Here is a 26,579-nt window from a genome sequence, read left to right as displayed (position 1 = left end):
AGAGCCCGGAAACGTAGAGAGCCAAGGCTGCCAAATAGACTCGAACTTGGACATATTATCATAGATCTTGGCGGTGATCTTCTCCATACATATGAGATGCCAAATATTAGCCTGAATTTCGCCGAAGGTCGGAGGGACGCCCTTCCACCTCCTAGCAATAGCTTGTTTGATCGCAGCGCAGATCCTATGGATAAGCTGCTGGTTTGGTGCGGACAAGGTGCCTCCCGGAACATCCATCAAGAGAAGCGCCACCTCAGGGGTTAAGCGGACATCGGTAGCTAACACTCGACAACTGGAGTGAAAAGGAAGACCATATAGGTTGGACTACTCCACACGTCCACCACGCATGAAGATAGGTGCCTTGTTCACCGCAGCCTCTGAAGCAGCAATCACTGGAACCCCTAACCATTCGAGACAGTTGCATGGGAGAAGTGTACCACCTCGCAACGACTTTATAAGCCCTTTCCTTAACCAGCGTGTTGACCGTGAGTTTGTGCAAAGTCGTCGCCGCCGAGTCCCAGACGTCGTCAGGGTAAGTAGTGAGCAGGTCAGCATGCCACTGGGAACGATATAGAGGAGGAGAGGCGGAGGTAACAGAGATAAAGCTGGAGTAGAGCGCTGAAATCGATCCCTTAAGTCGTTTCCGAGCCATAAAGCGCCGTTCAAACACTGTGGGAGCGGACATCCTGTCCCTAGTCAGCAGGGAACGAATAAAGTGCCGAATTTGTAGATAGCGAAACGTTTCCGCAGTAGGGATATTCTTAGAGTCCCGTAGCGCGGCAAAAGAAAGCATCCGACCGCCTCGCACAAGGTCTCCCAGAGTAGATAAGCCCGCTTCCGACCACCAGTGAAACGACAACCGGTGCATTCCCTCCGGGAAGAGGGGGTTGGACAACAGCGGCGTGAGTGGGGACAGAGGCCCCGCTAGGCGGAGACGGAATCTCCAGGTCCGCCATAGACGAAGCGCTGTCGACACAACTGCAGATGCGGGAGAGCCGAGTGCCAGCGGGTGATCCTGCCACAATACCTGATCGAGGGGCTGGTGAGGTAAGTACGACCGTTCTATATCTACCCACGGGAGGGTGTTTGCAGGTAATGACCAAGCCTCCAATTGCGACACTCGAGACGCTACATAGTAGAGGAAGAAGTCCGGAACAGCTAGACCCCCTAGGTGTTTAGGTTTGAACATAGTAGACCTGTTGACACGTGCCCTCCTATCGGCCCAGACAAATTGGAAAACAGCGGATTGAAAGGCCCCAATCTCATCCTTCAGAACTGGAGTGGGGAGCGCCCGAAAAAGATATAAAAGCCGGGGTAATAAGTTCATCTTGATAGCGTATATACGCCCTAGCCACGATATGTTGTACCGGGACCACACACGTAGCTCCGATCGCAGCGTTCTCAAGAGAGGCGGGTAGTTGGCATGATACAATGTGTCAAAATCCTTGGTCAGACGTATTCCCAGGTACGTGATGGAGGACGGCTGCCAGGCAAATTTGAAATTAGCAGCAATGAGCTGTTGAACAGAAGGCTCTAAATTGACATCCAGCGCCTCACATTTAGCGTCATTTATCTTGTACCCGGAGATGCGAGAAAAGTCTGTCAGAAGGCGAAAAAGGTTGGGGAGTGAAACCTGGGGATTCGTTAGCGTGAGCAAAATGTCATCGGCAAACAGGCTTAATTTATACTGGACTCCGTGGACCATGATCCCTTGAACATCTGGACTGGCCCTAATAGCTGCCGCGAGAGGTTCCAAGCACAGTGCGAACAGAAGCGGAGACAAGGGGCAACCCTGACGCGTGCCATTTTTGATACTCAGCACTGAAGACTCACAACCCATCAGGGCCACCGTCGCCGTAGGAGAACTGTAGAGTGCCCGGACTCCAGCCAGAAAGCTGCCGTGAAAGCCAAATCGATTCATCACCTCCCACATATACGTCCAGTCAATTCTGTCAAAGGCTTTCTCGGCATCCAACGCCAACAGCATAGATCTTTGAGTGGAGCCCTTGGCAGCCCCAAGCAAATCAATTGTGCGCCGAATGTTGTCAGGGGCCTCCCTGCCCGGAATGAAACCGACTTGGTCTGGGTGGATTAGGGCGGAGATAACCGAGCTTAGACGGGACGAAAGTAACTTAGCATAGAGTTTGATGTCTGAATTGATGAGGGAGATGGGGCGATAACTCCCACATGTCGAGGGGTCTTTACCTTCTTTATGTATAACCACAATTTTAGCTCGCAACATTTCAGTGGATGGGGGTTCACCTCTGAGGAAACGTTGAAAGAGAGCCAGCAGACGTGGAGCAAGCAGGGGCCGGAACTTTTTATAGTATGAACCTGGGAGCCCATCAGGGCCAGGAGCCTTGGAGGACTTGAGAGTGGCGATCAGTGCCTGGACTTCCCCCTCCGAGATAGGAGCATTAAGTGCCTCAAGTTGAGCAGGCGAGAGCCGCGGTAGCGCCACCGAGTTCAAAAAGCAGCGCAGAGGACGGTGATCCCGGAGATTGTGAGGAGCCTTAGTGCCATCATATAAGTCCTGATAAAAGGTGGCAAATTGGTCAGCTATGTCTTTCGGGTGCACCCAACACTTCTTATGGGAATCAATAATCCTGGAAATGTTCTGAAGTTTCCGCTGAGCTCTCAGGCGCCTAGCCAACATGGCGTCAGGTTTGTTCGCTTTGTCGAAAAATTTTTGTTTGGTAAGGTTCAGGGAATATAGAACATCTTGGCTCAACAAAAGGTTCAGCTCCCCCCTCGCCCGCACTATATCATGCAGTATCGAGCTATCAAGCAGCTGTTTGTGACGGGATTCCAGGGCGTCCAGCTGAGACGTAAGGGACTCAATCTCAGCTTGTCGCAGTTTCCGGCGCCTTGCTTTAAGTTTGAGGAAGGAGCCTCTGACGTAAGCTTTATGTGTCTGCCAGACCAGAAGAGGATCAACACCCGGGGTCTCATTAAAATCGAAAAACTCCGACAAGTCTTTCGTAATCTCCGAGACTAACGACGGGTCCGTCAGCATAAACTCGTCGAGCCGCCACTGCCTTGCGCCTCCGTGACAATCCGTGAGCTGCAGCACACACTCAACCGCGCCATGGTCAGACCATATGATAGGATGTATCCGCGCCTCATGAAGGGAACGAGCCATGTGCTGACCAACAAAAATGTAATCTATCCTCGAATATGTCCGATGGGGGTGGGAAAAAAAAAGAATAATCAAGGGCTTTAGGATGGAGCAATCGCCAAACGTCAACCAGCGCCACCGTCTTGGCAAAGTCCTTAAGGCGACCAGAGTTTAGCGGAGCAGAGGAAAGAGGAGAGTCGCTCTTCCTGTCCAGATAGGCATCCCAGAGCGTGTTAAAGTCCCCACCAACGATGAGATTGTGTTTGCGGTATGGCAACAGTAGATCCGTGATGTGCGAATAGAAGTCAGCAGCCGCCGTAGAAGGAGCATAGACATTCAGGATTGCTGTAGGATGATTTTGAAGGAGCCCCAGGATCAGGATGTATCTGCCCCACTTGTCTCTGTGTATAGACTGCAGTTGAAATCCCAGAGAAGAGCGAAAAAACACACTGACTCCATTTTTCTTTTGGCTTGGATGCACGGCGTGGAAGTGGGAACCATAGGACTTGTCCCAGTAGGCAGGTAAGTGAGTACTACGCAGGTGAGTTTCCTGAAGGAGCAAGATGTCCCCGTGTAGTCTACGGTAGTAACGCATCGCAGCTCTACGCTTCTGGGGCGAGTTCAGACCCTTGACGTTGTGAGATATAACCTTAAGGGTACTAGCCATGACAACTGACATCGTGGCACAGCATGAGGAGGCTGCAGAGGAGTGGAGAGATCACCGCCAGCCGCGTCCTAGAAAAAAAGAAGAAGAAAAGAGAAAGAGAGAGAGAGCAGAGCGAAGAGAGGGTAGGAGGGGGAAGGGAAAAACAAAACAGAGATACATATACAGTGCACAACCAACATAACAATAGAACACAGAGACACTGGTCTCCTGAAAAGGTGTCATATGAAGCACATATAACCAGTGGAGCGCTGCTCTGACTAAGCCTATGGTGTAGTGTGGAAAGCATAAGTGTATGTCAGGCAGAGCGTGGACCAACTCAGGTCAAGGGGGGTGTAAGGAAGGGAACCTCAAAATGGTACCTCCAGCCCGTCGGGGAGTAGAATCACCTGACATGAGTAAATAGCCAGGGCCCAGATCTATATGGCCCGCAGCCAGAGCGCAACAGGGGAAAGAAGCCAGACGCTCCATAACTGATGCCCAGTTTAATAGCCAACTAGGCGGTATCGTGTAAAAACTAAATCAAAAAGCAAAATAACAAAACGTGTGCGATGTTGTACCGAGAGAGCGAAAACACAAGATAAACGACGCAGAAAAGAAAAATACGCGATACGGAGCGAGCGAAGAGCCGAAAGTTTCAATGTCGAGTCCCACTGAACCCCTGCGGTGGGATCAGCATGGTACACAGTCAAAGCTGGGAGCGACGACCTGCCCACCCGGGTGCGTCAATGCTTTAAAACCCCAACATGGAGGTGCCGCCGCCACGATGAAGTAAGCTCCTCGCTTCCCAGGACTCCGACAGTCGCGAAGCACCGCAGAAACAAATGGTGTCCCGGCAAACGTGTCCCAAGCGGCAAAACAAAACGACCGAAGCGCAAAAAATTAGAAAAGTAATAAAAACAAGAAAAACATAGCTAGTCGTCCGGTGATCTGTCCATGGGAACGGTGGCTTGTTCGCTCCTCCTCGGTGCCGATGGAACCTCGAACCATTCTCCTGCTGGAAGGGAGCCCGTGTCCTGGCGGCTTCTCTTCCGGCTCACAGGTAAGGGCTGTAGATCCAGATAGTGCAGGAGCTCAGCAGCCTCTGACAGGTCTTTAATCGTGTAGCTTTTGTCACCTGCTGCCACTTGAAGGGCGAAGGGGAACCGCCAACGGTAAGTGACACTCTGGGCCCGCAGGTGATCCGTGAGGGGTTTGAGGCCCTTACGCCGCATCAATGTCCGCGGAGACAGATCCGCAAAGATGTGAACCTCCAGGTTGTCAAGCGATAGCTTGGTGCCTCTGGCCGCTCTCATGACCTCTTCCTTGACCGCATAATCCCGGAGCTTCACAATGATGTCACGAGGCTTGTCGGAGGGCCTAGGCCTAGGCCTCAAAGCTCTATGGGCCCGATCCACGATGACCTCGTCGGAAGACTTGTTCGGCAGGAGTTGCTGAAGAATAATGCCCAACACCACCTCGGCATCTTGATAGGCTTCAGGAACACCACGGATCCTGAAGTTAGCTCTGCGCGACCTATTCTCCAAGTCCTCATGAGCCTCCTGCAGGTCTTGTACCTCATGGCGCAGCGCGGCTATGTCAGCCTCCATCGCCCTCTCACCACGTTGCATGTCAGACTGGACCCTCTCCAGGTGGTCCGTACGTGTGCCGATATCAGTGATGTCCTTCTTGAGGTCTCGGATCTCGTCCCTGATGTGAGCCATCAGATCCCGCTTAACGGACAGGACGAGGTCTTTAAGCTCATCGATGTCACGCTTCGAGCAGGCCACAGCATCGCCATCCAGATCCTGGCTCTGGGACGCCATTGGAGAAAGAGCGGGAGCTTCAAGGTAAGTCGCCTTTTTCTGAAAAATGTCCGGCACAACTTTCTTTTTAGCGGACTTGCGGATACCTCCCGGCATTCCCACACTCGATCCTGCCAGAAAAGCCGGAAAACGTCAGGTGAAACGCTGTTATTAAGTGCTTAAAACCGGGCGGCTTGGAGGAGCAGAATCACTGCACAGCCATCCTGGAGTCCAGCCGTCCACGCCCCTTCGGAATGTGTTCTATCACTCCGTTTGAGGAGTTTTGATGCTGCCTTGCCCAGTGTCGTATTCTTTGTTCTTGACGGGTATGAGGAGATCAGGAAATAATCGTTTGGGGTCTTGCAGAACGTGATGGTGTAGCCTTCCGATATTATCTGACATATCCATGGGTTGTTGGTAATGTGGAACCATGTTTCCCGACACCTCTGAAGGGGACCTCCTACTCTGTCAGAATCTCCTCGTCCTTTCTTGTCTTGTAGTTTTAAATTGAAATCTGGATTCTTTATTATGCTTCCGAAAGGAAGATTTATCCGAAGGTCTTGAATACCGTTGCCTATTATAGGGGTATCTCCGATTCCACTTAGGTTTGATGTCTAGAGGAAAAGCTCTCTTAGTGTCAGACATTTGTTTTAACAGCTCTTCCAGTGGAGAACCAAAAAGCGTCTCTTTCAAATGGCAGTTCACATAATGAAGATTTTGATGCGGAGTCAGCATTCCAAGATCTAAGCCAGATAGCTCTTCTGGCAACTGTTGAGAGCCCCATGTTACGAGCAGAGAGTTTGACCACTTCATCCACCGTGTCAATCAGGAATTCATTTGATAATTTCAAATTTTTTAAAAGCTGAGAAAGATCTTTATCTGCCTCCTCCAGAACCTGATCTTCCAATTTCTGGATCCATAGGCCTTGAGCTCTAGCTCCAGCTGCTCCAGCTGATGATGCTTTGCATTGAAGCCCTGACGCGTGGAACATCCTTCTATTAGCTGTCTCTGCTCTTTTGTCCATGGTATCTTTTAAACCGGAAACCTCTCCAATCGGCAACGTGTTTTGTTTTTTTTTTTAGATAACTGCGCAATTTGGACATCCACTTTAGGCAGTTCCTCCCATATGGCATCATCGTGTAGCTTAAAAAGTTGTTTAAAGTGTTTTGAGATAAATTCTCTTTTACTTGGATTTTTCCACTCACGCTGCATAAACTCCAGTATTTGCAGCAAAATGGGAAAACCCATTCTCTTAGCTTCTGGGTTAAGCAATATCTGGTTCACTTCCTTAACGAATTTTCCCAGCTCTTGAGGTGGAAACCCGGATTCGAAATCTGAATCTTCAGAACTAGTTGAATCCATAGAAGAGCGAGAACATTCTCCAGATGACCAATCTAATATAGATGAATTTCTCTCTCTTTTACGCTTATTACTTGGGCTTGTCCTGAACCGTCTGTTTGGCAGCCTCTTTAAATGCCGAAAAAGTCTGGGATAAATTGTCTTGGAACCAGGATAGAAAGGACTGCATGTCCTTTTGCTTCTCTTTAGCCAGGATGTCTGCTAAACACTGCTGGCACGTCTTCCTCCTGTAGCCGTCTGGAAGAGGAGTATTACACTCTAGGCAAGCTAAGTGTTCAGACTTGCATGAAGCCTTTTTGGGAGGAGCAGGAGGCATTTTCTCCTTGTCAGGTGATGAAGGGGTTAACATTTTGGTATATCCGTAGATAAGGATCACCAAAAACCGTGTGGGGGGGTTAGGCAACACGGAAACCTGTCCTGACACACTCCTGTGGTCAGACAGGTTTGCACAGTATAAATAGGCATCCAAATTTCAAATTTGGCGCCAAAATCGGATGATCCGAGCCGCGCATGCGCTTTAGCACGGTCGGATCATCAGTGGAACGCATAACCACCCGGGCGTGCGTTCCACTGTACTGCGCATGCTCCTCCCCTGGACGTCTTTAAGAAACCGCTACAGATTCAATCTGTAAACGCGGTGAAGATGCCGCAGCCGAGCTTCCACCCGGGAAGCGAACGGACTGCCTGGAACCCCCCTATCAGCAACAACCCGTGTGCCGATCGTATCCTTGGATCCGGAGACTACCTGTGCGGGACAAAAAAGAACTGACTTGCGGGCGCCGGTGAGTACGGTTATAGGGTAAGGGGGGGCGGAGCTTAACCCTTTATCTTTTCAAGTGCTTGTCCCGGGAGAGAGCAAAAGCCTGTCGGTACTGCCACTATACACCGGGAACAAATATTAGTACAGAATTAGTACAATTAGTAGACTACAAATTATGCATCATACATAATTTTGCATTCAGAATGAACTATGATGCTGCAGCCACAGAATATTACATTTTAAAACAGAATAAACCAAGCTCAGTCTGATTTTTATTTTAGAGACAATGAGGTTTCATGCCAGGTCATTTTCTACTGGTTTTAAAATAACCCAACAAAGGTTTCAGACATTATGGAATTCATGGAGGCTGACCAAACAGTCGATATTTTCAGGTGTCGTGTCAGGATTAAAATATTTTACCTCCTCTGGGCAAAGCTCACAAGCCTTTGCAAGAGTCATCCGGGCACTGTGTGACCGCTCTAAAAAGTAGCCGTTTGAGGTTTCGTTACTTTGTACTGGTGGCGACCAATTGTTGTAGGTGTACTGTGGATTGCCAGTATAAGGCCTACGCTCCAGTTCGTCACCTAGCCACTCCACAGCCCAGGTCCATTTCCTTTTCAAGTCTCCGTTGCTCTGTGGGGAGTGGAGGGAACAAAAACCCATTATTATATGCTCAATCAGCAAGTCATATTGTAATGGTAACGCCTGGCTGATGATATGTCCGTGCATACATTACCTGCAAAATCTGGTATGCAACAGAACAGTTGCTAAACAAAGCCACCATGCATTTTATACATTGGTAGGCTCTTTTCTGATAGTGGTTCTTGGAACGCTGGATGGTATCAAATAAACCATCTCTATCATCTGGTATTCCTTTAAGTGCATTGTGGATCCTAAAAAAAAAAAAGACCAAAACATAGGTTTGTGGCAGTAAAACAGAATATGTCAAATGCATCATGCCACCAGGTAGCACAGTTATATTTGGAACCTAAAAATCAGATGTGATATGAATTGGGGAAAAAAACAACATGGCAATCTTTATATACTGCTACAGGGACAGTTTTAAGATGATACATTATGGACTTACTATTCAAAAATAATATTCTATACATGAATGAAAGGTTACTTACTGTGGATTAATGAGAACATACGCAATAATGAAGGGATACCTAAAAATAAAAAGATCTCGAATACTCTCTACAAGTTAATGCTTATGGAAGTTTCCCACAAAATACTAACCTATGAGTTTGCCACGAGTCCTCAATCAACAAAATCTGCAGCAAGAGGTCCAAGTAGGGTCTAAGCTCATAAGTATACGAGTATGCAACCTGCAAAAGGGACAATAAAATAAGAAATTAACTTACATCTCTATTTCTTGCTCAAAAATGTTAAACATATCTTTGCTGTCACATAGGTCTACACTTCCAATCTTACAGTTCTGAGGTTGAGACTCTAGAACCTTAAAACTGAAAATGCAATATATTAGAAAACAAAAAATATACAATTGTAAAATTCCTATAACGTAGGCTATGAACACGTGCTAAGAGTACACTGTAATATATCACCTGCCACAGGAGTTCACTGAGGACTGTAGATGAGAACTGCGGATTTTCCCAGCAACAAAACCGAAGAAGTTTGATGGTCTCTTCTGAATTGCTGCAGTCCTCGATTATTTTCTTCACATAACTAGTTTTTACAAACAACAAATCTGCCACATTCTGCTGAAGAGGCATTATGGGCTGTGATAAATTAGGATCACCATAGGGGTTTGTAAGTGGTGGGTTACCTGGAATTAAGAATCACAGTATTAAAAACAGAACTGCCCAACAAAAGTGCATATTTAAACCTTTACATATCAAATACTCACACGGTGTATATCTTGAAATAAAAAAGAAAATCAATAGAGAATCAAAACCAAAAACATGCTTGACGATAAATACTAAAATAATTATGCTTTTATTAAATATATAATGTATTTATTGAATTCTAAAGCATTTTATAAAAAAGTTTTGAACCATACCATTAATAGAAGACTGCATACGCGATGATACATCGCAACAACGGATTAGCTGTGAGACTACAGTGTACAGCTTGCCCAGTTCAGCATACTGGTATTTGATCGGAGGACCAGGACCTTCATCCATTGCTACCAACATAAATGTTGCAGGCACGTTGAGTTTCAAGAGCTGAGTCTTTTCTTGCATCCCTGAAAATAAAAGGTTAAGTTAGACCTCAACAGATAAACCCTCACAAAAGCATGTGTGTAGCGTAATATTGCATTAGCATTTCAACAACTAGAGAAAGTGTGTACTAGGAAGTCAAACTCAGTTGACTGATCTGTAACCTCCCTTCCCAAAAACCAAAAGAAGAAAAAAAAACAACACTAAATACAGCAAACCCAACATCCGTGCCTCTGTCGCCAATGCTACAGTCTGAATATACTTTAGAGTACTCTGATATGCACTATTAAAAAAAAATAAAAAAGGAAGCTACAGCCAACCCCCTCCCCTTCTAATTATTCTTGCCAAAGATTGGTTGCTTAAAGTCCATGGGTCCATTCAAGCTATATTCACAGTGCTAAAGACACATGCATCCCACATTACAGGGATTTCCAGTCGTCTCTCTAAATGGGGGGGGCGCTTGTTGAATTCTTAATTCCAAAATGGCAGTCTGATTTCCCATTGAATCAACAAGCTGAAACTAATCATGCCTTTGTAAACGCTGGGATCCTACAAACATACATTTTACACAGAGAAAATTCTTTTAATAGCCCTCTCAAAGATTTTTTTTTTTTTTAGATCACGTGCATTAATTGGAGAGTAAGTAAAGAAGTTTCCTCACCAAGGTTGGCGTACATCACAAACAGGTTGAAGTACTGCTGTAAGTGCCGACCATGCTCTGACACTTCTCTCCGCAGAAGGTTCAGGACTGCTCTTAGCAACTGGTCACTCAGGCTCAAATTATCATATGCCTAACAAGAGAAACAAGCAGCCATAACTTAACCAGACTGAAATGTTTGCACAGTCTTACGCTAAGCATTGAAAGTCATTATATGTATCATACATCGTTCAACAAAAAATGCAAAAAAAAACTAACGAAGACAGAAATAGCATTCAATCAAGAGAACTTGGGAAAAAAAACCAAACACAAAGATGAGTGAAAGTATGTGTCCACTAATTTTCTGCATTGAACCTTTTTTTTAATGTTTGGTGCTTGTTTCGTAACTAAACATGTAAGCTTCAATGTGGAAACGTTATTGCATCCATGGGTAATTGAAGCCACCATGGAGAAGCATTAGATTCACGTTTGTTACTTCACACACCTCATTTGGGCCAGCTATAAATCTCACTACATTAGCAACTGCAATCAGACAGATTATGTTTGCACACAAGATTTCCAAGTCACACTCAAATGAACCACTCTGGAAAAGGGCTTTTGATAGATATCTTAAGGTGATACCTGACTTGAAGGTCCAGGTGAAGCAAAGGGTAAGGTACAGGGTCCATCTTGCAAAGAAAAATGTGCAATAAATACGATAAGTTTTGCAAATGCGCCTCTAACTTCAGCGCTTGGGCATTCCAAAAGGTATTCAGAGAAGCGATTTGGATAAGCAAAAAGAACGCCATGTGCAAACCAGTAGCGTACATTCTTACTGTGGCGGAGGAGAATACACAATGCATCATACCTAGAAGGAACAGAACAATTATAGCATGATTAATTGATTATATGCCAGGCAGAAGGTTATGAACGTAGAAGAAACCAAAAAATTACATAAAATGTGCAGCTGTATTTAAAACAAAGTACTTTTTCATTAGAAATATAAAAAGCCATATTTTCCAGAAAGTGTTTTCAGAGCTGAATGCTTTGATCGACAACTAAATATATTATAACAGATACCAGACTTTAAAAAAGTTATTATTTACCAATCACTGGCTGGCCCACGGACAACTTTCTTTGTGTGAAATCCTGCGGTAAACAAGAACTTAGCAGCAAGCTGTATACTGATCATTGTTATTTCTTCAGCCTCAGGCATAAGATGGTCTTGTCCTAATGGAGAGAGAAAGTTTTTTTTTTTTTGTTTTTTTTTAATCCATATATAAATTTGGAACAGGAACATAACAGATCCTTATGACTGAGACCACAGAAAATAATAAAACCAGTATAAATCAAATTTTAATATGAATCACATTTGGCAACTTTTTGCAGAAATCAATGATGGCAAGGAAAGGGGGGAAAAAAGCCTCTTAAATTATTATGTGCAATCTATTTAAAGTCCATGTTAACATTAGCTGCCTCTGAAATATTGAACAGACATTAGCGTTGAAGTTGAGAGAACTTTTGCCTGAAGTGGCGTTCCTCTTAATGACTGCAGTTTAGAGCGACAATATATTTTTAGATGTGGTCAATAAGATGTACAAGTTAAAATTTCCATCAGCGTGGGGATGATCTTTGCTGATAACATATCTCTGGCATATTCCATAAAATGGTGTAAATACATGCAAAAAAATATACCCAATGTTTAAACCAGAAATAATAAGTTAAAAGTGCTGTAAACAAAATCGCACATCCCATACAGGGTTAAAATAAAAATTCTAACAGTGATGACCAGAGTCCAGCGACACGCACATAGGAAAAAAACCCAAAAACGGAATATGTCCCCTTCGAGAATATTAATCTGTGTGTCCATACAGATTCTTGCAATGCATCACCACTGATAGTGTAAGTGATCTTCAAATCAATTGAAACTCAGTGGTGTTAGAAAAATGTGTAAACATTTAATGCGATGCAACCACTGTGCATCTTCACACAAACAATGGTGAGGAGGGCCACCAGATAAATGGGAGAGATATCCGATTTATAGTAATAGTTAATACGTCCAAAAATAAAACTAATTTCTGCTTACATGTAGAAACTTGAGCATAAAAGCAGGGGCTGCAATGTCCTAAAGAGTGGCTGAAATCAGCTGTCCTACATATTCAGCAGGCATTCAGTTCTATATTTTCTAACACTGAGTTTCAATTGATTTAAAGTTAACTTGCACTATGGTCACCACTGTTGATGTTCCTTAAAACGATGCATGGTTCAGTGAAAAATCATAATAAAAAAGGAGTGGTCCTATAAAACACTATTTGCCACCTACATTAGTTTGTAGTATTTAATATATGAAGTGATTATTGAGGTTCTGTGAAATAAAGATAAGGCCCTTTAAAGACTACGGCACAAACCTGAGACAATTACAATTGAAGGGGAAAGAAACTATAGAGAATCACTGAAGACAAAAAAATAAAATAAAAATGTATGAATCACTAGTTACCTGGGGGAGGATTTAGGTAGACACTGTTACAGGTTAGTAACTTCTTAATAAATTGGAAATATTCTAAGCTGAATTGCATTCTGTTGTGCATAAACTGCACGTTTTGCTTGCGAACACTTCGCTCAATGGCTGATGGCATCTTGATCTGGTGGGGTTTAGAGGTGATTGCTAGTTCTGTAATATATTTAATCAGTTCATTGTCCTTGTCTAATGTGTCCATACGTTCATAAAAAAGAATGTAGGCGTTCCACCATCTCTTCTGTCGACGATAAGACATTCGCTTCATCATGTGGTCAAATACTTCTCCCATATACTCTCCTCCGAAGCACTGGTTCTTCATTTCCTCATCATCATCCATTTTGCATTCAGTTACATCCCCATCATCAAACTTATACCAACGGTTCTTCTCGCCATCTCCACCGTTCCTTTGGATAATGTATGAATAGTAATGGCCTCCACTAGCCTGGCCACTGTGTACCAGCACTCCCACCAGTCGGTACTTGGTGCTTCCAGCAGGCTCGTTTTCTGTCTGTTCGTTGGGGATGACCTGATTTTCAGGGTTTACATCATCTCCTTCCAACTTGGCAACACCTGCAACTGTGTAGGGCTCCATGTCAAGCTCCCGGGGAAACTCAAAATAATCATTAAATTTGATTGCACATTCCCTTTCCCAGTCATAATCAAAACGCTTCAGCTGGATTGCCAAAACAGGAGGCAGCTTTTTAATGAGTAAACGCTTCACTGTATCAACCTTTAAAAAATAAATAAAAGGTTAGAAATGTTTAAGGATTCAGCAGACACCAAACAAAACTAAAATCAGAGATTTTTTAATATAGGGACCATGTAATTGCGGTGAACACAAAATAGTCAAAACCCCGCAAATAGCCCTCCCTCCTCTTACCAAGTTATCAACTTTGTGTGTGCCTATTTTTTGTTGTTTAGATCATTGATAGACATGTTGAGATAATGATACTCTAGACAGACATCTACAGTGAAACCATGTGGGCAGACTCCAGTTACCTTTTTGTTGCACTTCTCACAATGATACGCATTTGCGCCCTCCAGCAAGTCTCCTTTGACATACTGCTCCATTGAGTCGAGCAGATTTTGGTGGTTCCTAATATCTACATTCAGGGTTGTAAAAGACTCCTCACATTCGTACCTGCAAAACAATGCTGTGCTCAATTAAAGAGGCAGTTTAGTGTGCCTGTCTATAGAAGATTGACTGCTTCAATCAGTGACACGAAAGTGATCCCACGAAAATCAATTGGAGTGCTTTCCTACACATGCAGGCAAGGGACTGAACAGTCCCCTACATGCAGCTTTTCCTGAGCCCGTGCTGGATCTGACCGGAGGTAAGAGAGATCTGTTGGCCGAACAGGGCATCTCCTATAGGGCATTCAGATCAGTGCTGTGGAAAGGGGAAATGCATATGGGGCGATTCTGCAGAACCTTGCCATGAAGTTGCAAAAGGGACAACAAATTAAAGGGGCTTTGGGTCACAAATACATCTAAGATGTATTTAGAACACTTAAAAATTGACAGAGTACGCCCCCCCCCCCAAGGCAAAGCATTTTTACACACAGTTGTCTAGTAATAGTATGCATACCAAAATAGTAGAAAACCTAATTAAAGGGGACTGTAAGATGTTCAAAATATTACATTCAAGTTAACATTGTAATATTCTGGAAAATGTATTTTTTATAAGTAGCAGGATTTTAATCCTTACAGCAAAATGGCAATGTTAATAGAGGATAGACAACAGAAATAGTTTAACAAAAATGGATTTGTTTTAAGACACTTACCGATGTGGGCATCCTTGGCAAATTTTTTGATCGGCAAAGGATCCTCCTAAAACTTTACTTAGCATGGTTGGGTGACCTAGGGCTTTTAAAGCTTCATCTAAACTGTCAACCAGTGAATTGAAAAATTCTAAAGCGTCATGTTGCTCACGAAGATTAACAGGCTCTCCCCAAAGCCTAAAATGACACAAACAAGTCACAGAATTTCTCTATGCCTTTTACGCACTTTAGTGTAAATCCGCAAATCAAAATACACAAGCTGCAATTTAACCCCTTTGTGACAAAGGCTGATTTTACTTTTTGTACCCTTCGTGACAATGGCCGTTTTAACATTTCTGCGCTGCTCGTGTTTAGCTGTAATTTTCTTCTTTCCCGTTTACTGAACCCACACACATTATATATTGTTTTTTTCAGGACAAGAAGGGCTTTCTTTAGATGACATTGTTTTGATTGTATCGTATTATTTACTATTAAAAAAAGTATAAAATATGGTGACAAATTTAGAAAAAAATGACTGTTTCTAACTTTTAGTTGAAAAATCTTTTACTCATCTATAAAAGGTAATAAAAAAACCTGCTAAATAGATTCTACTATTTGTCCTGAGTTTAGAAATACCCAATGTTTTTTTGCTTTTTTCTGCACGTTATGGAGCAATAAGTACAGGTAGCGTTTTGCTATTTCAAAGCCATTTTTTCCAAATCTGGTAATTCTTCCCCCCATGTGCCATTTCGGGTATCTTTGAAGCCGGCCAATGCAATTTACCCCATCAAGTCATATATTTTTGAAAACTAGACAGCCCAGGGTATTCCAAATCCTGGTATTTTAACCCTTTCCAAGCACTTATTCTACCATCAGCCTTTGTCAAACTTTATGGTAGTAATTTTTTTGCATTTGTTTTTTCACACACATTTTACTTTAGGTATAAATAAACAGGTTCTGGTATATGTCACTATCAAAAAACACCCCAATATGTGTTTAGCAACATCTCCTGAGTACAGCGATACCTCACATGAATGATTTTGCCTGGCTGTTTGGGGGCAAAAGGGCCACATTTGGGGCATGCACATTTTTCAATGTTGCACTTTGGCATTTGGGGATCCACTGCCCATGCCCTATTTGGTACATCTTTGAGCCGGGCCATTTCAGTGTGCCCAATAAAGCTATATATTTTTGAAAACTAGACACCCCAGGGTATTTCAAATGCTAGTATTTTAACTCTTTCCATGCACCATATCTACCACCAGTCTTTGTCAAACTTTGTGATAGTCATTTTTTTCCATTTGTTTTGTCACACACATTTTACTTCAGGTATGAATTAAAAAGTTCTCGTATATGTCACTATCACAAAACACCCCAATATGTGTTCAGCAACATCTCCTGAGCGCAGTGATACCCCACATGAATGATTTTGCCTGGCTGTTCGGGGGCAAAAGAGCCACATTTGGGGCATGCACATTTTTCAATGTTGAACTTTGGCATTTGGAGAACCACTGCCCGTGCCCTATTTGGTACATCTTTGAGCCGGGCCATTTCAGTATGCCCAACAAAACCATATATTTTTGAAAACTAGACACCCCAGGGTATTTTAAATGCTGGTATTTTAACTCTTTGCATGCACACATTTTACCACCAGCATTTTTTTAAAGTTTGCAGTAGTATTTTTGTGTGTGTATTTTTCCCACACACACCTACTTTATGTATGAATTTACAGCTCCTGGTATATGCCGCTGTCACACGACACCCCAATATGTGTTCAGCAACATCTCCTGAGTACAGTGATACCCCACATGCATGGGTTTGTCATTTTTGGGGGGAACTAAAAGGCCACATTTGGTACGTGTGCATTTTTCTAATTGGAAATTAGATGTGTGGCCATCCTTCCCCCCGTGTTAATTGGGACCTTGTTGAACCCGGCCAATTCAATTTACCCCATCAAATCATACATTTTTTAAAAGTAGACACCCCATGGGCATTTAATATGCCAGTATTTTAACTCTTTCCATGCGAGAATTGTTTTAAGCTAATATGCTAATTTTAGGACTTGCTCACAAAAATATATTTTTTATATATATATTTTTTTTTTTGCCTTTTTTTTTTATTTTTTTAACATTTTTTTTTCAACTTGAAGGTTCCCCTGATAGTGACATCAGTGGGAAATTATTTTTACATTTTACTGTTTTTTTACTATTTTTTTTTCTAATTATTATTAATTTTATTTTATTTTTAATTTATTTTTTCTAATCACACTGTGATTAGAAAGCTGAGCTCCATTGACTTGCATGGTTGAATGCAGTACCTATATTCAACCTGCAAGTGGAGCCAGAGTTCTCTAGAGGGTCTGGAGACCGTCTAGCGAACTTTTTAGACTTTATTGTTTCTTTATTGAATTTTCCCGGACCGCCGCCATCTTGCAGATGGCGAAGATCACCGGCAGCTGCGGCTGTGACCGCTCTCCGGAGCGGTCACAGCCCATCCAAAGGTAAGTGTTTGGTGTCGCTGGATGCCTCCTGATCGAGGCATTCCAGCGACACCATTTAAGTTGATCGCCTCCTAAACCCTTTTAAAACGGGCGTCCGCCGCCATACAAAGTATGGCGGATGTTGACGCCCCGGGGAGGGGCCAGAGATGGCCCCTTTGTGCCGATAATGGCGTTGCTGAATGCCTCGAGGTCGAGGCATTACAGCAACGCCGTTTCGGTGCAGAAAGCGAAAATAGATCGCTTTCTGCACCCGTTTAATGACGTGCCGGTCCTGGCACGTCATTTGTCGTTATCGACATGAATTTCCGTGACGTGCCCGGACCGGCAATTGTCATCAAGGGGTTAAAGCTAAAATCTATCCATACAGCAGGATAAACACATGTAGGGCTGAAACAACGAATTGATAAAATCGATAATCGTTGTCGACGATTTCCGTTATCGATTAATCGAGTGATCGATTCGTTGTTGGAGCACTCGGCTCCTTTTACTTACCTCCGCGAGCGTTCCCCGCTTCCGCTACACGCTCTGCACTCTCCGCCTTCTTTTAGTTGCGTGACGGATGTGACGCGTTCCGGAGGTAAGTATTCTTTATGTCTGTGCGATTCGCTCTGTGCGAGTGGCTCCGTTCACACAGAGCGATTCGCTCTGTGCGAGTGGCTCCATTCGCACAGAGCGATTCGCGGGGGTGGGGGTGGGGTTTCAGGGGATGCAGGGCAGAGTGGGGGTGGGGTGGGCAGGAGACTGGGTGCAGGGCAGAGTGGGGGTGGGGGTGCAGGGCAGAGTGGGAGACTGGGTGCAGGGCAGAGTGGGGGTGTGGGTGCAGGGTGTGGGGGCAGGGCAGAGTTGGAGACTGGCTGCAGGGGCACAGTGCTGGGTGCACAGTGCAAAGTGCCGGGGGCAAAGTGCCGGGGGCAAAGTGCTGAGTGCCGGGGGCAAAGTGCTGAGTGCCGGGGGCAAAGTGCTGAGTGCCGGGGGCAAAGTGCTGAGTGCCGGGGGCAAAGTGCTGAGTGCAGAGTGCTGGGTGCAAAGTGCAGAGTGCTGGGTGCAAAGTGCAGAGTGCTGGGTGCAAAGTGCAGAGTGCTGGGTGCAAAGTGCAGAGTGCTGGGTGCAAAGTGCAGAGTGCTGGGTGCAAAGTGCAGAGTGCTGGGTGCAAAGTGCAGAGTGCTGGGTGCAAAGTGCAGAGTGCTGGGTGCAAAGTGCAGAGTGCTGGGTGCAAAGTGCAGAGTGCTGGGTGCAAAGTGCAGAGTGCTGGGTGCAAAGTGCAGAGTGCTGGGTGCAAAGTGCTGGGTGCAAAGTGCAGAGTGCTGGGTGCAAAGTGCCAGGGCAAAGTTTCTTGAACAGTAATAGTCCACCTCTTTTCAGAATGTTTGGGGTTATTTTGTTTCATAAATATTGTGTTTGGGTTTTTGTACTTTGAAAATATTGTTTTTTTTATTACATCATAACAAAATAAGAATGTTAATGTAAATTTTAAGTTGTTTTTTTAACATCCAGTTCATTAAATTATTTTAAATAAACAAAAAATTTGCATATTGTTTTTTTTATCCGATTAATCGAAAAAATAATCGGCCAACTAATCGATTATTAAAATAATCGTTAGTTGCAGCCCTAAACACATGTATGGCGCGCATGAGCAAGACATTTCTTGCAAGGAGCCTCTTCATTGTGTAACATTCCGACATTTAAAACTACTCAAAATATATAAAAAAAAAAATAAAAATACTAGCCTTCGAAGGCCATGTTCTCCAATCCCTTCTGGGCTTCTCTACACCACCTGCCATATGGAGCCTTTACCATAAATACATGTCTCATGTCTTTTATGGCTAAGCCACTGCTCCCCCAAATAGTCTTCGAGTATTGCACACACTGAGCTAAGCAGCTGCTTGGGATGCAATTTTACATCGCTTTCTATGTATCGAGGGTAGTAAGAAGGCAGAAGGCGAATCCGGCTCATGCAATTTACTTATTTATATAATCGTGAAACGCCCTCAGCTCCTAATCAGTGCTCACACAGCACATTAGGAGATGGCTGTTTCAGTCATTGAAAACTGAGCAAGGATGACTATCATCACTGGGCAAGTCACGTTATGATATACAATGAAATTAATTGACAAGACATTTCTGGATAAACACAGAACACCAAGTACAGGTAATGTGAAGGTGCTCCTGCACCTAACACGCTAGAGCTCAACATCTTGTTTACGTGAACAGTACTTTAAAGCAGACATTTTAGGATTCCTCTGTTTCAACACACTAAGAACAGCACTTTTAATGTAAATAATGGAACCAGTGCTATACATGGCCGGACTTGGACGATTCATACACCCAATGCAGGATTAATACAGAATTACATAGTTTGAGAATATGTATATACATTAACCACTCCTCCAATAACACTCATTTTTAGTTTTTCATGTCCTATATTTCAGCAAAAAAGACACGAAAACACACCTAAACTGTTTCCAAAACCCTCTTGGAACATAGTACTGCAATCTTGATGCAGCCAAGTGGCCAAAGATGACCTGCAGATGTCTCAGTACACCAATGTTGTACTCTTTCCGGTCTTCGGTTTTACTCAGCGATGGCTTGTCATCATATTGGTGAGGATAACCAAATACGTCATCCCGAGGATCAACATTACTCTGCCAGAAGAATATAGTGATTAAACATGGGTAGTATGAACATGTTGCTGAAAGAAGATTAAACAAAAGGAGCCAACACCTCGTTAGTTGATCCATTAGCATGCTGGGTTTTTTGTTTTGTTTTTAATATTGTACATATTATAAATATTATGAAAATCCCCCCCAAAAAAAACACAAGAAATTGGATGCAAGTTGAAACAAAAGCAAACATTACTTTTAAAAGTAAAACGTGTATTTATGCAGCCCCATCTAATGCACGAGACAAAATTTCCTTTCAAAAGAACATTGAATAAAAAGGAAAAAATCCACATACAGCCTATAGAAACCAATGAAAGCCATCCTAATCTTCTAATAAGACTTTGTCCAAACAACCTCTTTAGAGGTAAACCAAAGTCTACAACAATTTAAAACATATGAAGAATAATATGCAGAAGCAGGTTCAACAATACCCAAATTACCTCATTGTCCTGCTTTTCGTCTCCAGACATGTCATCATCAACATCGCTACCAGTGCCTTCAATAGCAAGAATCCCATTTCGGATGGCAGGGATCATGTACAGCTGCTGTATCACAGAATTCATGTAGCACGTAGCACCGGCATTTTTCAGCCCAACAAACCCTTTGGGAGGTCTTGGTCCCACCGGAGGAAGGTATTCCCATTCTGTTAGTGCTTCACAACCTAAGAAACAGAGGAATGACCAGAGCCTTGGAATAATAAATCAAAACAATTAAAGTAATAAACATTGAGTTGAGAATTCAAAACCATGATATAATCTAGCACTGAAAATTATCAGTGCACTATTTTCTTTAATGTTCTGAATTAGGCTTTTCCAGTTCTAATATGACACGTGGCCTTCAAAAAGGAAATGTGAATTTGCCTTCAAATCCCATAAACCACCACTGAATTTCATTGGTATCAACACATGTAGCTCGATATAAAAGCAAAGAAATCTCATGGTTTTAGTTTTCAATCCAGTATCGCCAGAAATGGCCCTGGGTGGAGTTTTTAAATTGCTATGGTACAGGTTTATTTACAGTATTCTGTAGGTTTCTGTATAGTGTCATGATTAGTTTAAATTAACACAAAATTAGCATAACAATTGCTAACAAGATGTGATACCTGTGTAGTACATGTCATTTAGCGTGTCAATGATCTGTTTCAGATTCCGGACACATCCCACTGCTAATGCCACCAGCAACTCAAATCCGGCATTTATTGTAGCTGGTGAGCTACAGACTGGAATAGCTTGCTCTGCTGGCAGTTCTCCAGATTTCATGTATTGCAAATACACATTGGAAGCAGGAAATATAAAGTCGTCAATCAGTTCCTAAACAAAAGAGAAGAACCCAACACACAAATACATCTTTATCGGTACACAGAAAACATCTTCAAATAGTTCCAAGAAGAAGGATAGATGGTTTGCACAAGGTAGAGTATCATATTTTCCAACAAAATATTCAAAGGAAAGATTGTAGAAGTAATAGTGGAATCTTAAAAGTACACAAAAAGGTGTCCTATAGAATATAGGGATAAATGTTAATTTATATATAAAAAATAAATAAATAATAAAAATAAGTTATTTTGGGATATAAAGGTAATAAAAAAAAAAAAAAAAAAAAAAAAAAAAGTGAAGCTGTACTGCTTTGCATGAGCTGCAGCAGGTTACCTAAGAGCACTCATAAGCGAAACAAACCTTAATAAGGTTAGCCCCTCCTTTCTCGCAGCCGATGTGGTACTTCTTTTCCGGCGTTTGGAATGCCAGCAATTCTTTTGTCACTCCAAGGTGGCCTTCTAGAATGGTCTCCTCGATACCAGTTTCACCCGTTCTCTTCACATCATCCTGAAATCATACAAGAAGAGCTAAGCAGCTGCTTTGGATGACATTTTACATCGCTTTCTCTGTTTCAAGGGTAGTAAGGCGGCAGAAGGCGAATCCGGCTCATGCAATTTACTTATTTATATAATCGTGAAACGCCCTCAGCTCCTAATCAGTGCTCACACAGCACATTAGGAGATGGCTGTTTCAGTCATTGAAAACTGAGCAAGGATGACTATCATCACTGGGCAAGTCACGTTATGATATACAATGCAATTAATTGACAAGACATTTCTGGATAAACACAGAACACCAAGTACAGGTAATGTGAAGGTGCTCCTGCACCTAACACGCTAGAGCTCAATTAACCTCTTGTTTACGTGCTTTAACACGTACCTTCTACTTTAACCAAGGCAGAAATTGTATGATTCCTACTTAAAACAAGTACCAATACGTATACATCGATTTACTTATATGACACTATATACTAATGCATTTAGAGATTTCAGAAGGCCTGATGACTACAGGAACAAAAAAAATCACAAGTGCCATAGTACTGGAACTTCAAACCATTACAATTCAAAAAACACCAGTTTCAGACAACCACATTACTTACTCTTATCCTCTTCAGCCAGTCGATCTCATTGTTAAGCAGAACCTCAGCATTGGGGATGTTAATGTTGCTGTTGTAGGCATAATTCAGTAGGTGTCTCAACAAGGTGAAATAATCTCCTGCATGTTTTGCCCGTTCTCTGGCAGTGCTCTGATATATATAAGAATAAAAATTTGCTTATCCAGCAGTTTATAACCAAGAATATATGTCAACACTATAACACAACTGCCCCTTCAAGAACACCCAAATGCTAAAGAGCATAACATGGCATATCAATCTGGCATCATTAGTAACACGACTACTTATCCAGCAGCCCATAGAAAATGCATATAAAAAAACAGTATAGACTGAGCTCAAGCATCCTTCTATATGTTAATTTGTTTCCATGATTCACTCTAGTTAGACTCTCCTTGGTAACATTGGGCATGAGTCCAATATGATGCACATACAGTATATCAAATGACACTTAATCTTAGCATGCTGTTGACCAAGGGAGCCGGGAAACAAAACGTCTTGAGGTTAAGCCAAGCCATTAAACATACCCTCTATCACATCTGGGTAATCCCCAGTACCATTCCGATCACTAATATTGTAAACTTCCTAGATATTTTAATACATCACATTTTTTTACCCCAAGTACTGTAAACAGCAGAGTAATGAAGAAGATCAATGGCCTGTGTCCCATGCAGCATCTTGTAGCCATGAGGAAAAATTGTTCTTGTGCCATTTGTCGTACAAGCCTGAAAAAAAGGAGACCATTGGGACTGGAAATGGTATCAAGAAAATACTACGGTGAACGATCTAATGATTTAGAACATTATCTTTTCCCATCAACAAGTATTATAAAACTATAATATAGAGTTGTAGTGTAGTAACAAAATATTGCAGCGTCACACATTGGCAAGGCACTGCAAGACCGTATATGCATTATATGAAACCTCCGGAGATCAGCAGGTCACTCGGGTCTTATTAGTATGATCTTTACAGTGCTGTATGCCATCAAAAAGCAGATACCTGTTCACAGTGTTTAATGATTAAAGTCAAGCAAGAAAGACTTGACACTGACAAATTTTATGTTTAAGAAGGCGTTTTACTGGCAGACTATAATTAATCAAACTCACTTGCTCTGACAGTGTAACAGCAAGTCAATGATGAAAGTCTGCCAGGCTTTCTCTTTACTGAGGGTTTCCAGCGCAGTTGGGATTAAAGCAAAACAGAGAGTCATTGCTTCCAGAGCTTCACAGCACACCTGTTCATCTTCTGGGTCAGGCTCATTTCCAGCATTGGTCTAAAAAAGTTTGGATCAAACAGTTAATTTACTTGCATATAATCTGGGGCACTGCTAAATCCCATCTAAACCCATTGTTTTGCAAAAAAGTTGAGATCAAATTCTTTGTTACCATACTTCAGTAACACACGTTTATTTTAGTTAAAAAAAGTTTTTATATAGCATATCTGTTCCTTAACAGTGGATTACAGTTTAAATATGTTTTGCAATAGAAATATGGAATACAAATTTAAATGTGAGCTTTAAAAAGGGAGCAGCGGGCTTTATTAAATTGTAATCTTGCGGGAGCCCCCTTCTCATTCTCTGCCATTGTGCCAGTATTGTTAATTTGTACTGTCCCCCTATTGTAACAGCGCTATAGAATGTGCTGGCACTCTAAGTATAATGCAATGTACCCTAAATGCAATGCACTTCAACATTGTTTTGTTAAGAGAGTAAATTGCCAATTGTTTCAGAGAAACCTATCATTATGGAACAATCACACATTTTTCCTGTTCAGACAACAGTGTGGTTTGGCTCCAAAAAATGTACAACTCTGATGACGTTTAGGTGAAAACAAAATTGTAGGTTTTTAAAGATGTCTTTAAAGGCAAGGAGGTCAACCAAACGCCAAACATTTTCAAGTTTCTATCAAATACAGAATGGAATAATAAACGTATTGAGAAGGGAAACATTTGCTTATCCATTACCTTTTCATAGATTTTACTTATTTCCTCATTGGCAGAGAATACCAACTGAACAGATCCACAGCCAGAGGCCCAGATTATCTTTTGTATTGCTCTAATGACACATATGTCAGGGATGTACTTGGATGCCTAAAACGGAAGACGAGACAAATGTAAAAAAAAACAAAAAACTTTCACCTACGTCACAAAAATACACATCCAGAGTGTTTCTAAAGACAAAAGAAAAAATTACCTCATCAGATATTTGCTGCGCAAGGCGTATTGCTACATTTCTCAGCATACATTCGGATGTTGGGTTTGGGATGTTCTGTAGGGCATTCTGCAGCACCACGGCTTGATCGTGGGTAGCCTACACAAAGAAAAAAGGACAGCAGATGGGCACAATGCGTGTAACAAGCACAAGCAAGCCACCTGTACACATGCTTATATAATTCTTGAATTCAGTTTGCCCTGCTGCTCTTTAAGCACACATGCAAAGGAAAGACTGAGCCAAGTATAATGTGTAGCGGGGGCACTCCAGTCGCCTTACCAACAGAATTCGGCATTATACAGGATCAGCTCAGCTCTTTTTGCCAAAGAAACTTTCCAGAGTTGGCTCAATTTAAAATGAATAGGCCCAACATAAGCAAGTGAGGGAGTTGATACAAGTTAACTTTAATGAATAAGCCCCAATAAAAGAGCAGTGAGAAAAACACGACAGATTTCCAAAAAGCTTAGACAAGATCAACAGTTGTCCTGTATAAAAGTGAAGATCTAGAAGATCATTACATTACAAATGAGAATTAAGCCGACAGAAGCATTTTGTGAAGTTAGGGTATTACAGGGCAGTATTATTTTATATAGCTTCATCAGATTCCGCAGCGCTGTACAAAGGGTAGACATTATTAGTATAATGTGACATGATGACATACAATAACAGGGCGAGCTTATACATGAGGACATACAATAACAGGGCGAGCTTATACATGAGGTATTACACGAATGGGACTAGGAAAGCTCAAGGAATATGGGGGGTGTTAAGGCGTAAGTACGTAGGAGTCCTTAAAAAAAGGTGGGTCTTGAAGGATTTCTTGAAGCACCGAACGCAAGAGGAAAGAAAGATAGGCAGAGGACGTCCTTGAGAAGTCTTGGAAGCGTGTACAAGAGCTAAAAAAAATCAGAGGAGGGGAGAGACCAGTTGGTGTATTTAGAAATGAGTGAGGAGATGTAAATAGGGGAACAACTATGATGCGCTTTGAAAGAGTCAAGATTTTCTAAAGAATCCTGAAGCACACAGACAGCCAGTGAAGACACTGACAGATTTACAATAATTGAGGCGAAAGGTAATGAGGACATGAAAGGCCTTAGTGGCATCTTGTGTTAGAAAGGGACATATGTGAGAAATGTTTTTAAGATGAAGGCGGTGATTTTTGGGTTCTTTTTTTTTTTTGAGACTGACATATTGTTCACTTCCCACATTCAGTTTGAGTAAAGGATGACACCAAGGCGGCGAGCGTAAGGGGATGGAGAGATGATTGCACCATTGATATTGAGAGAAACTGTTAGGGGAATGTTGAGAATGGAATCCAGTTTAAAAGATGCCGAGTAAGGAGTTGAGTCAAGAAACTTAGTTGGGTTTAGACAATTTTTTTCAAGAATGGGTTGTGAGTAAAAATAATGAATAAATCATGTTTTAAGACTATCATAATCCACTGCATTAACACAATTGTATGAAAAGTTTTTATATCAGAAAAGGTTCCCAATCAAATCTACACACTTTCTAGAGTTTTGAAGGATTTTGTTAAAGCATTCTTTATTTGAAAGATTGTTGAGGACACTGGACAACACACTATGATGGAAGCCACGGTGCCCATATTTGATTGCATAGTGTATTTCTTAAAATATTTTTAAAAATAGTGTAATCAGTGTAACTTACTGGCGAGACAGGATTTGTGCCTTCAACGACAGGCTGGCAAGCTTCAGCAACAGCACGGACATGGCCGTAGCCAATCGCTGTAAGCAGCAGTTTGGCGACCTTCAGAGCATTAAGGTAAGCACTCCTCCTTGTTTCCATGTCGGCATTTGGCAAGAAGTTGTTCCGAGTCAACATGCTCAAAACGAGTGGTAATCCACCACTTTTCAAAAAGTTGTACTGGAAACCACTTGCATCCTCACCAAGTGGTGCGTTGGCAGGCATTAACAAAGCATACACTACCTAAAAAAATTCAAAAATAAAAACAAAATAAATAGTACGTTGAAATGTAAAATGTAGCA

The 26,579-nt window shown here is 42.4% G+C and overlaps 1 protein-coding gene across 1 annotated transcript in view; it reads right to left on the bottom strand.

The window, feature by feature from the left end:
- LOC149278371 (ubiquitin carboxyl-terminal hydrolase 9X-like) overlaps positions 1-26,579 on the bottom strand; it is a 57,561-nt gene that overhangs the window by 5,163 nt on the left and 25,819 nt on the right. The window contains exons 22-42 of the mRNA XM_089502053.1: positions 26,242-26,520; positions 24,559-24,675; positions 24,330-24,455; positions 23,474-23,640; positions 22,984-23,092; positions 22,356-22,502; positions 21,617-21,763; positions 21,031-21,250; positions 20,381-20,601; positions 19,732-19,922; positions 14,805-14,978; positions 14,020-14,161; positions 13,000-13,750; positions 11,609-11,732; positions 11,145-11,370; positions 10,527-10,656; positions 9,706-9,891; positions 9,251-9,471; positions 8,925-9,013; positions 8,422-8,578; positions 8,106-8,318 (exon numbers count right to left, since the gene is read on the bottom strand). Of these exons, the coding sequence (XP_089358179.1) occupies positions 8,106-8,318; positions 8,422-8,578; positions 8,925-9,013; positions 9,251-9,471; positions 9,706-9,891; positions 10,527-10,656; positions 11,145-11,370; positions 11,609-11,732; positions 13,000-13,750; positions 14,020-14,161; positions 14,805-14,978; positions 19,732-19,922; positions 20,381-20,601; positions 21,031-21,250; positions 21,617-21,763; positions 22,356-22,502; positions 22,984-23,092; positions 23,474-23,640; positions 24,330-24,455; positions 24,559-24,675; positions 26,242-26,520 (4,137 nt within the window). The remainder of the gene's footprint in view (positions 1-8,105; positions 8,319-8,421; positions 8,579-8,924; positions 9,014-9,250; positions 9,472-9,705; positions 9,892-10,526; positions 10,657-11,144; positions 11,371-11,608; positions 11,733-12,999; positions 13,751-14,019; positions 14,162-14,804; positions 14,979-19,731; positions 19,923-20,380; positions 20,602-21,030; positions 21,251-21,616; positions 21,764-22,355; positions 22,503-22,983; positions 23,093-23,473; positions 23,641-24,329; positions 24,456-24,558; positions 24,676-26,241; positions 26,521-26,579) is intronic.

The sequence above is a fragment of the Sceloporus occidentalis genome, unplaced genomic scaffold (assembly GCF_023333645.1).
Source record: "Sceloporus occidentalis isolate IW3139 unplaced genomic scaffold, rSceOcc1.0.p SCAF_192, whole genome shotgun sequence".
Classification (NCBI taxonomy): Eukaryota; Metazoa; Chordata; class Lepidosauria; order Squamata; family Phrynosomatidae; genus Sceloporus; species Sceloporus occidentalis.
The sequence above is the reverse complement of the archived record's forward strand: the minus strand, read 5'-3'. Positions and strand labels throughout refer to the sequence as shown.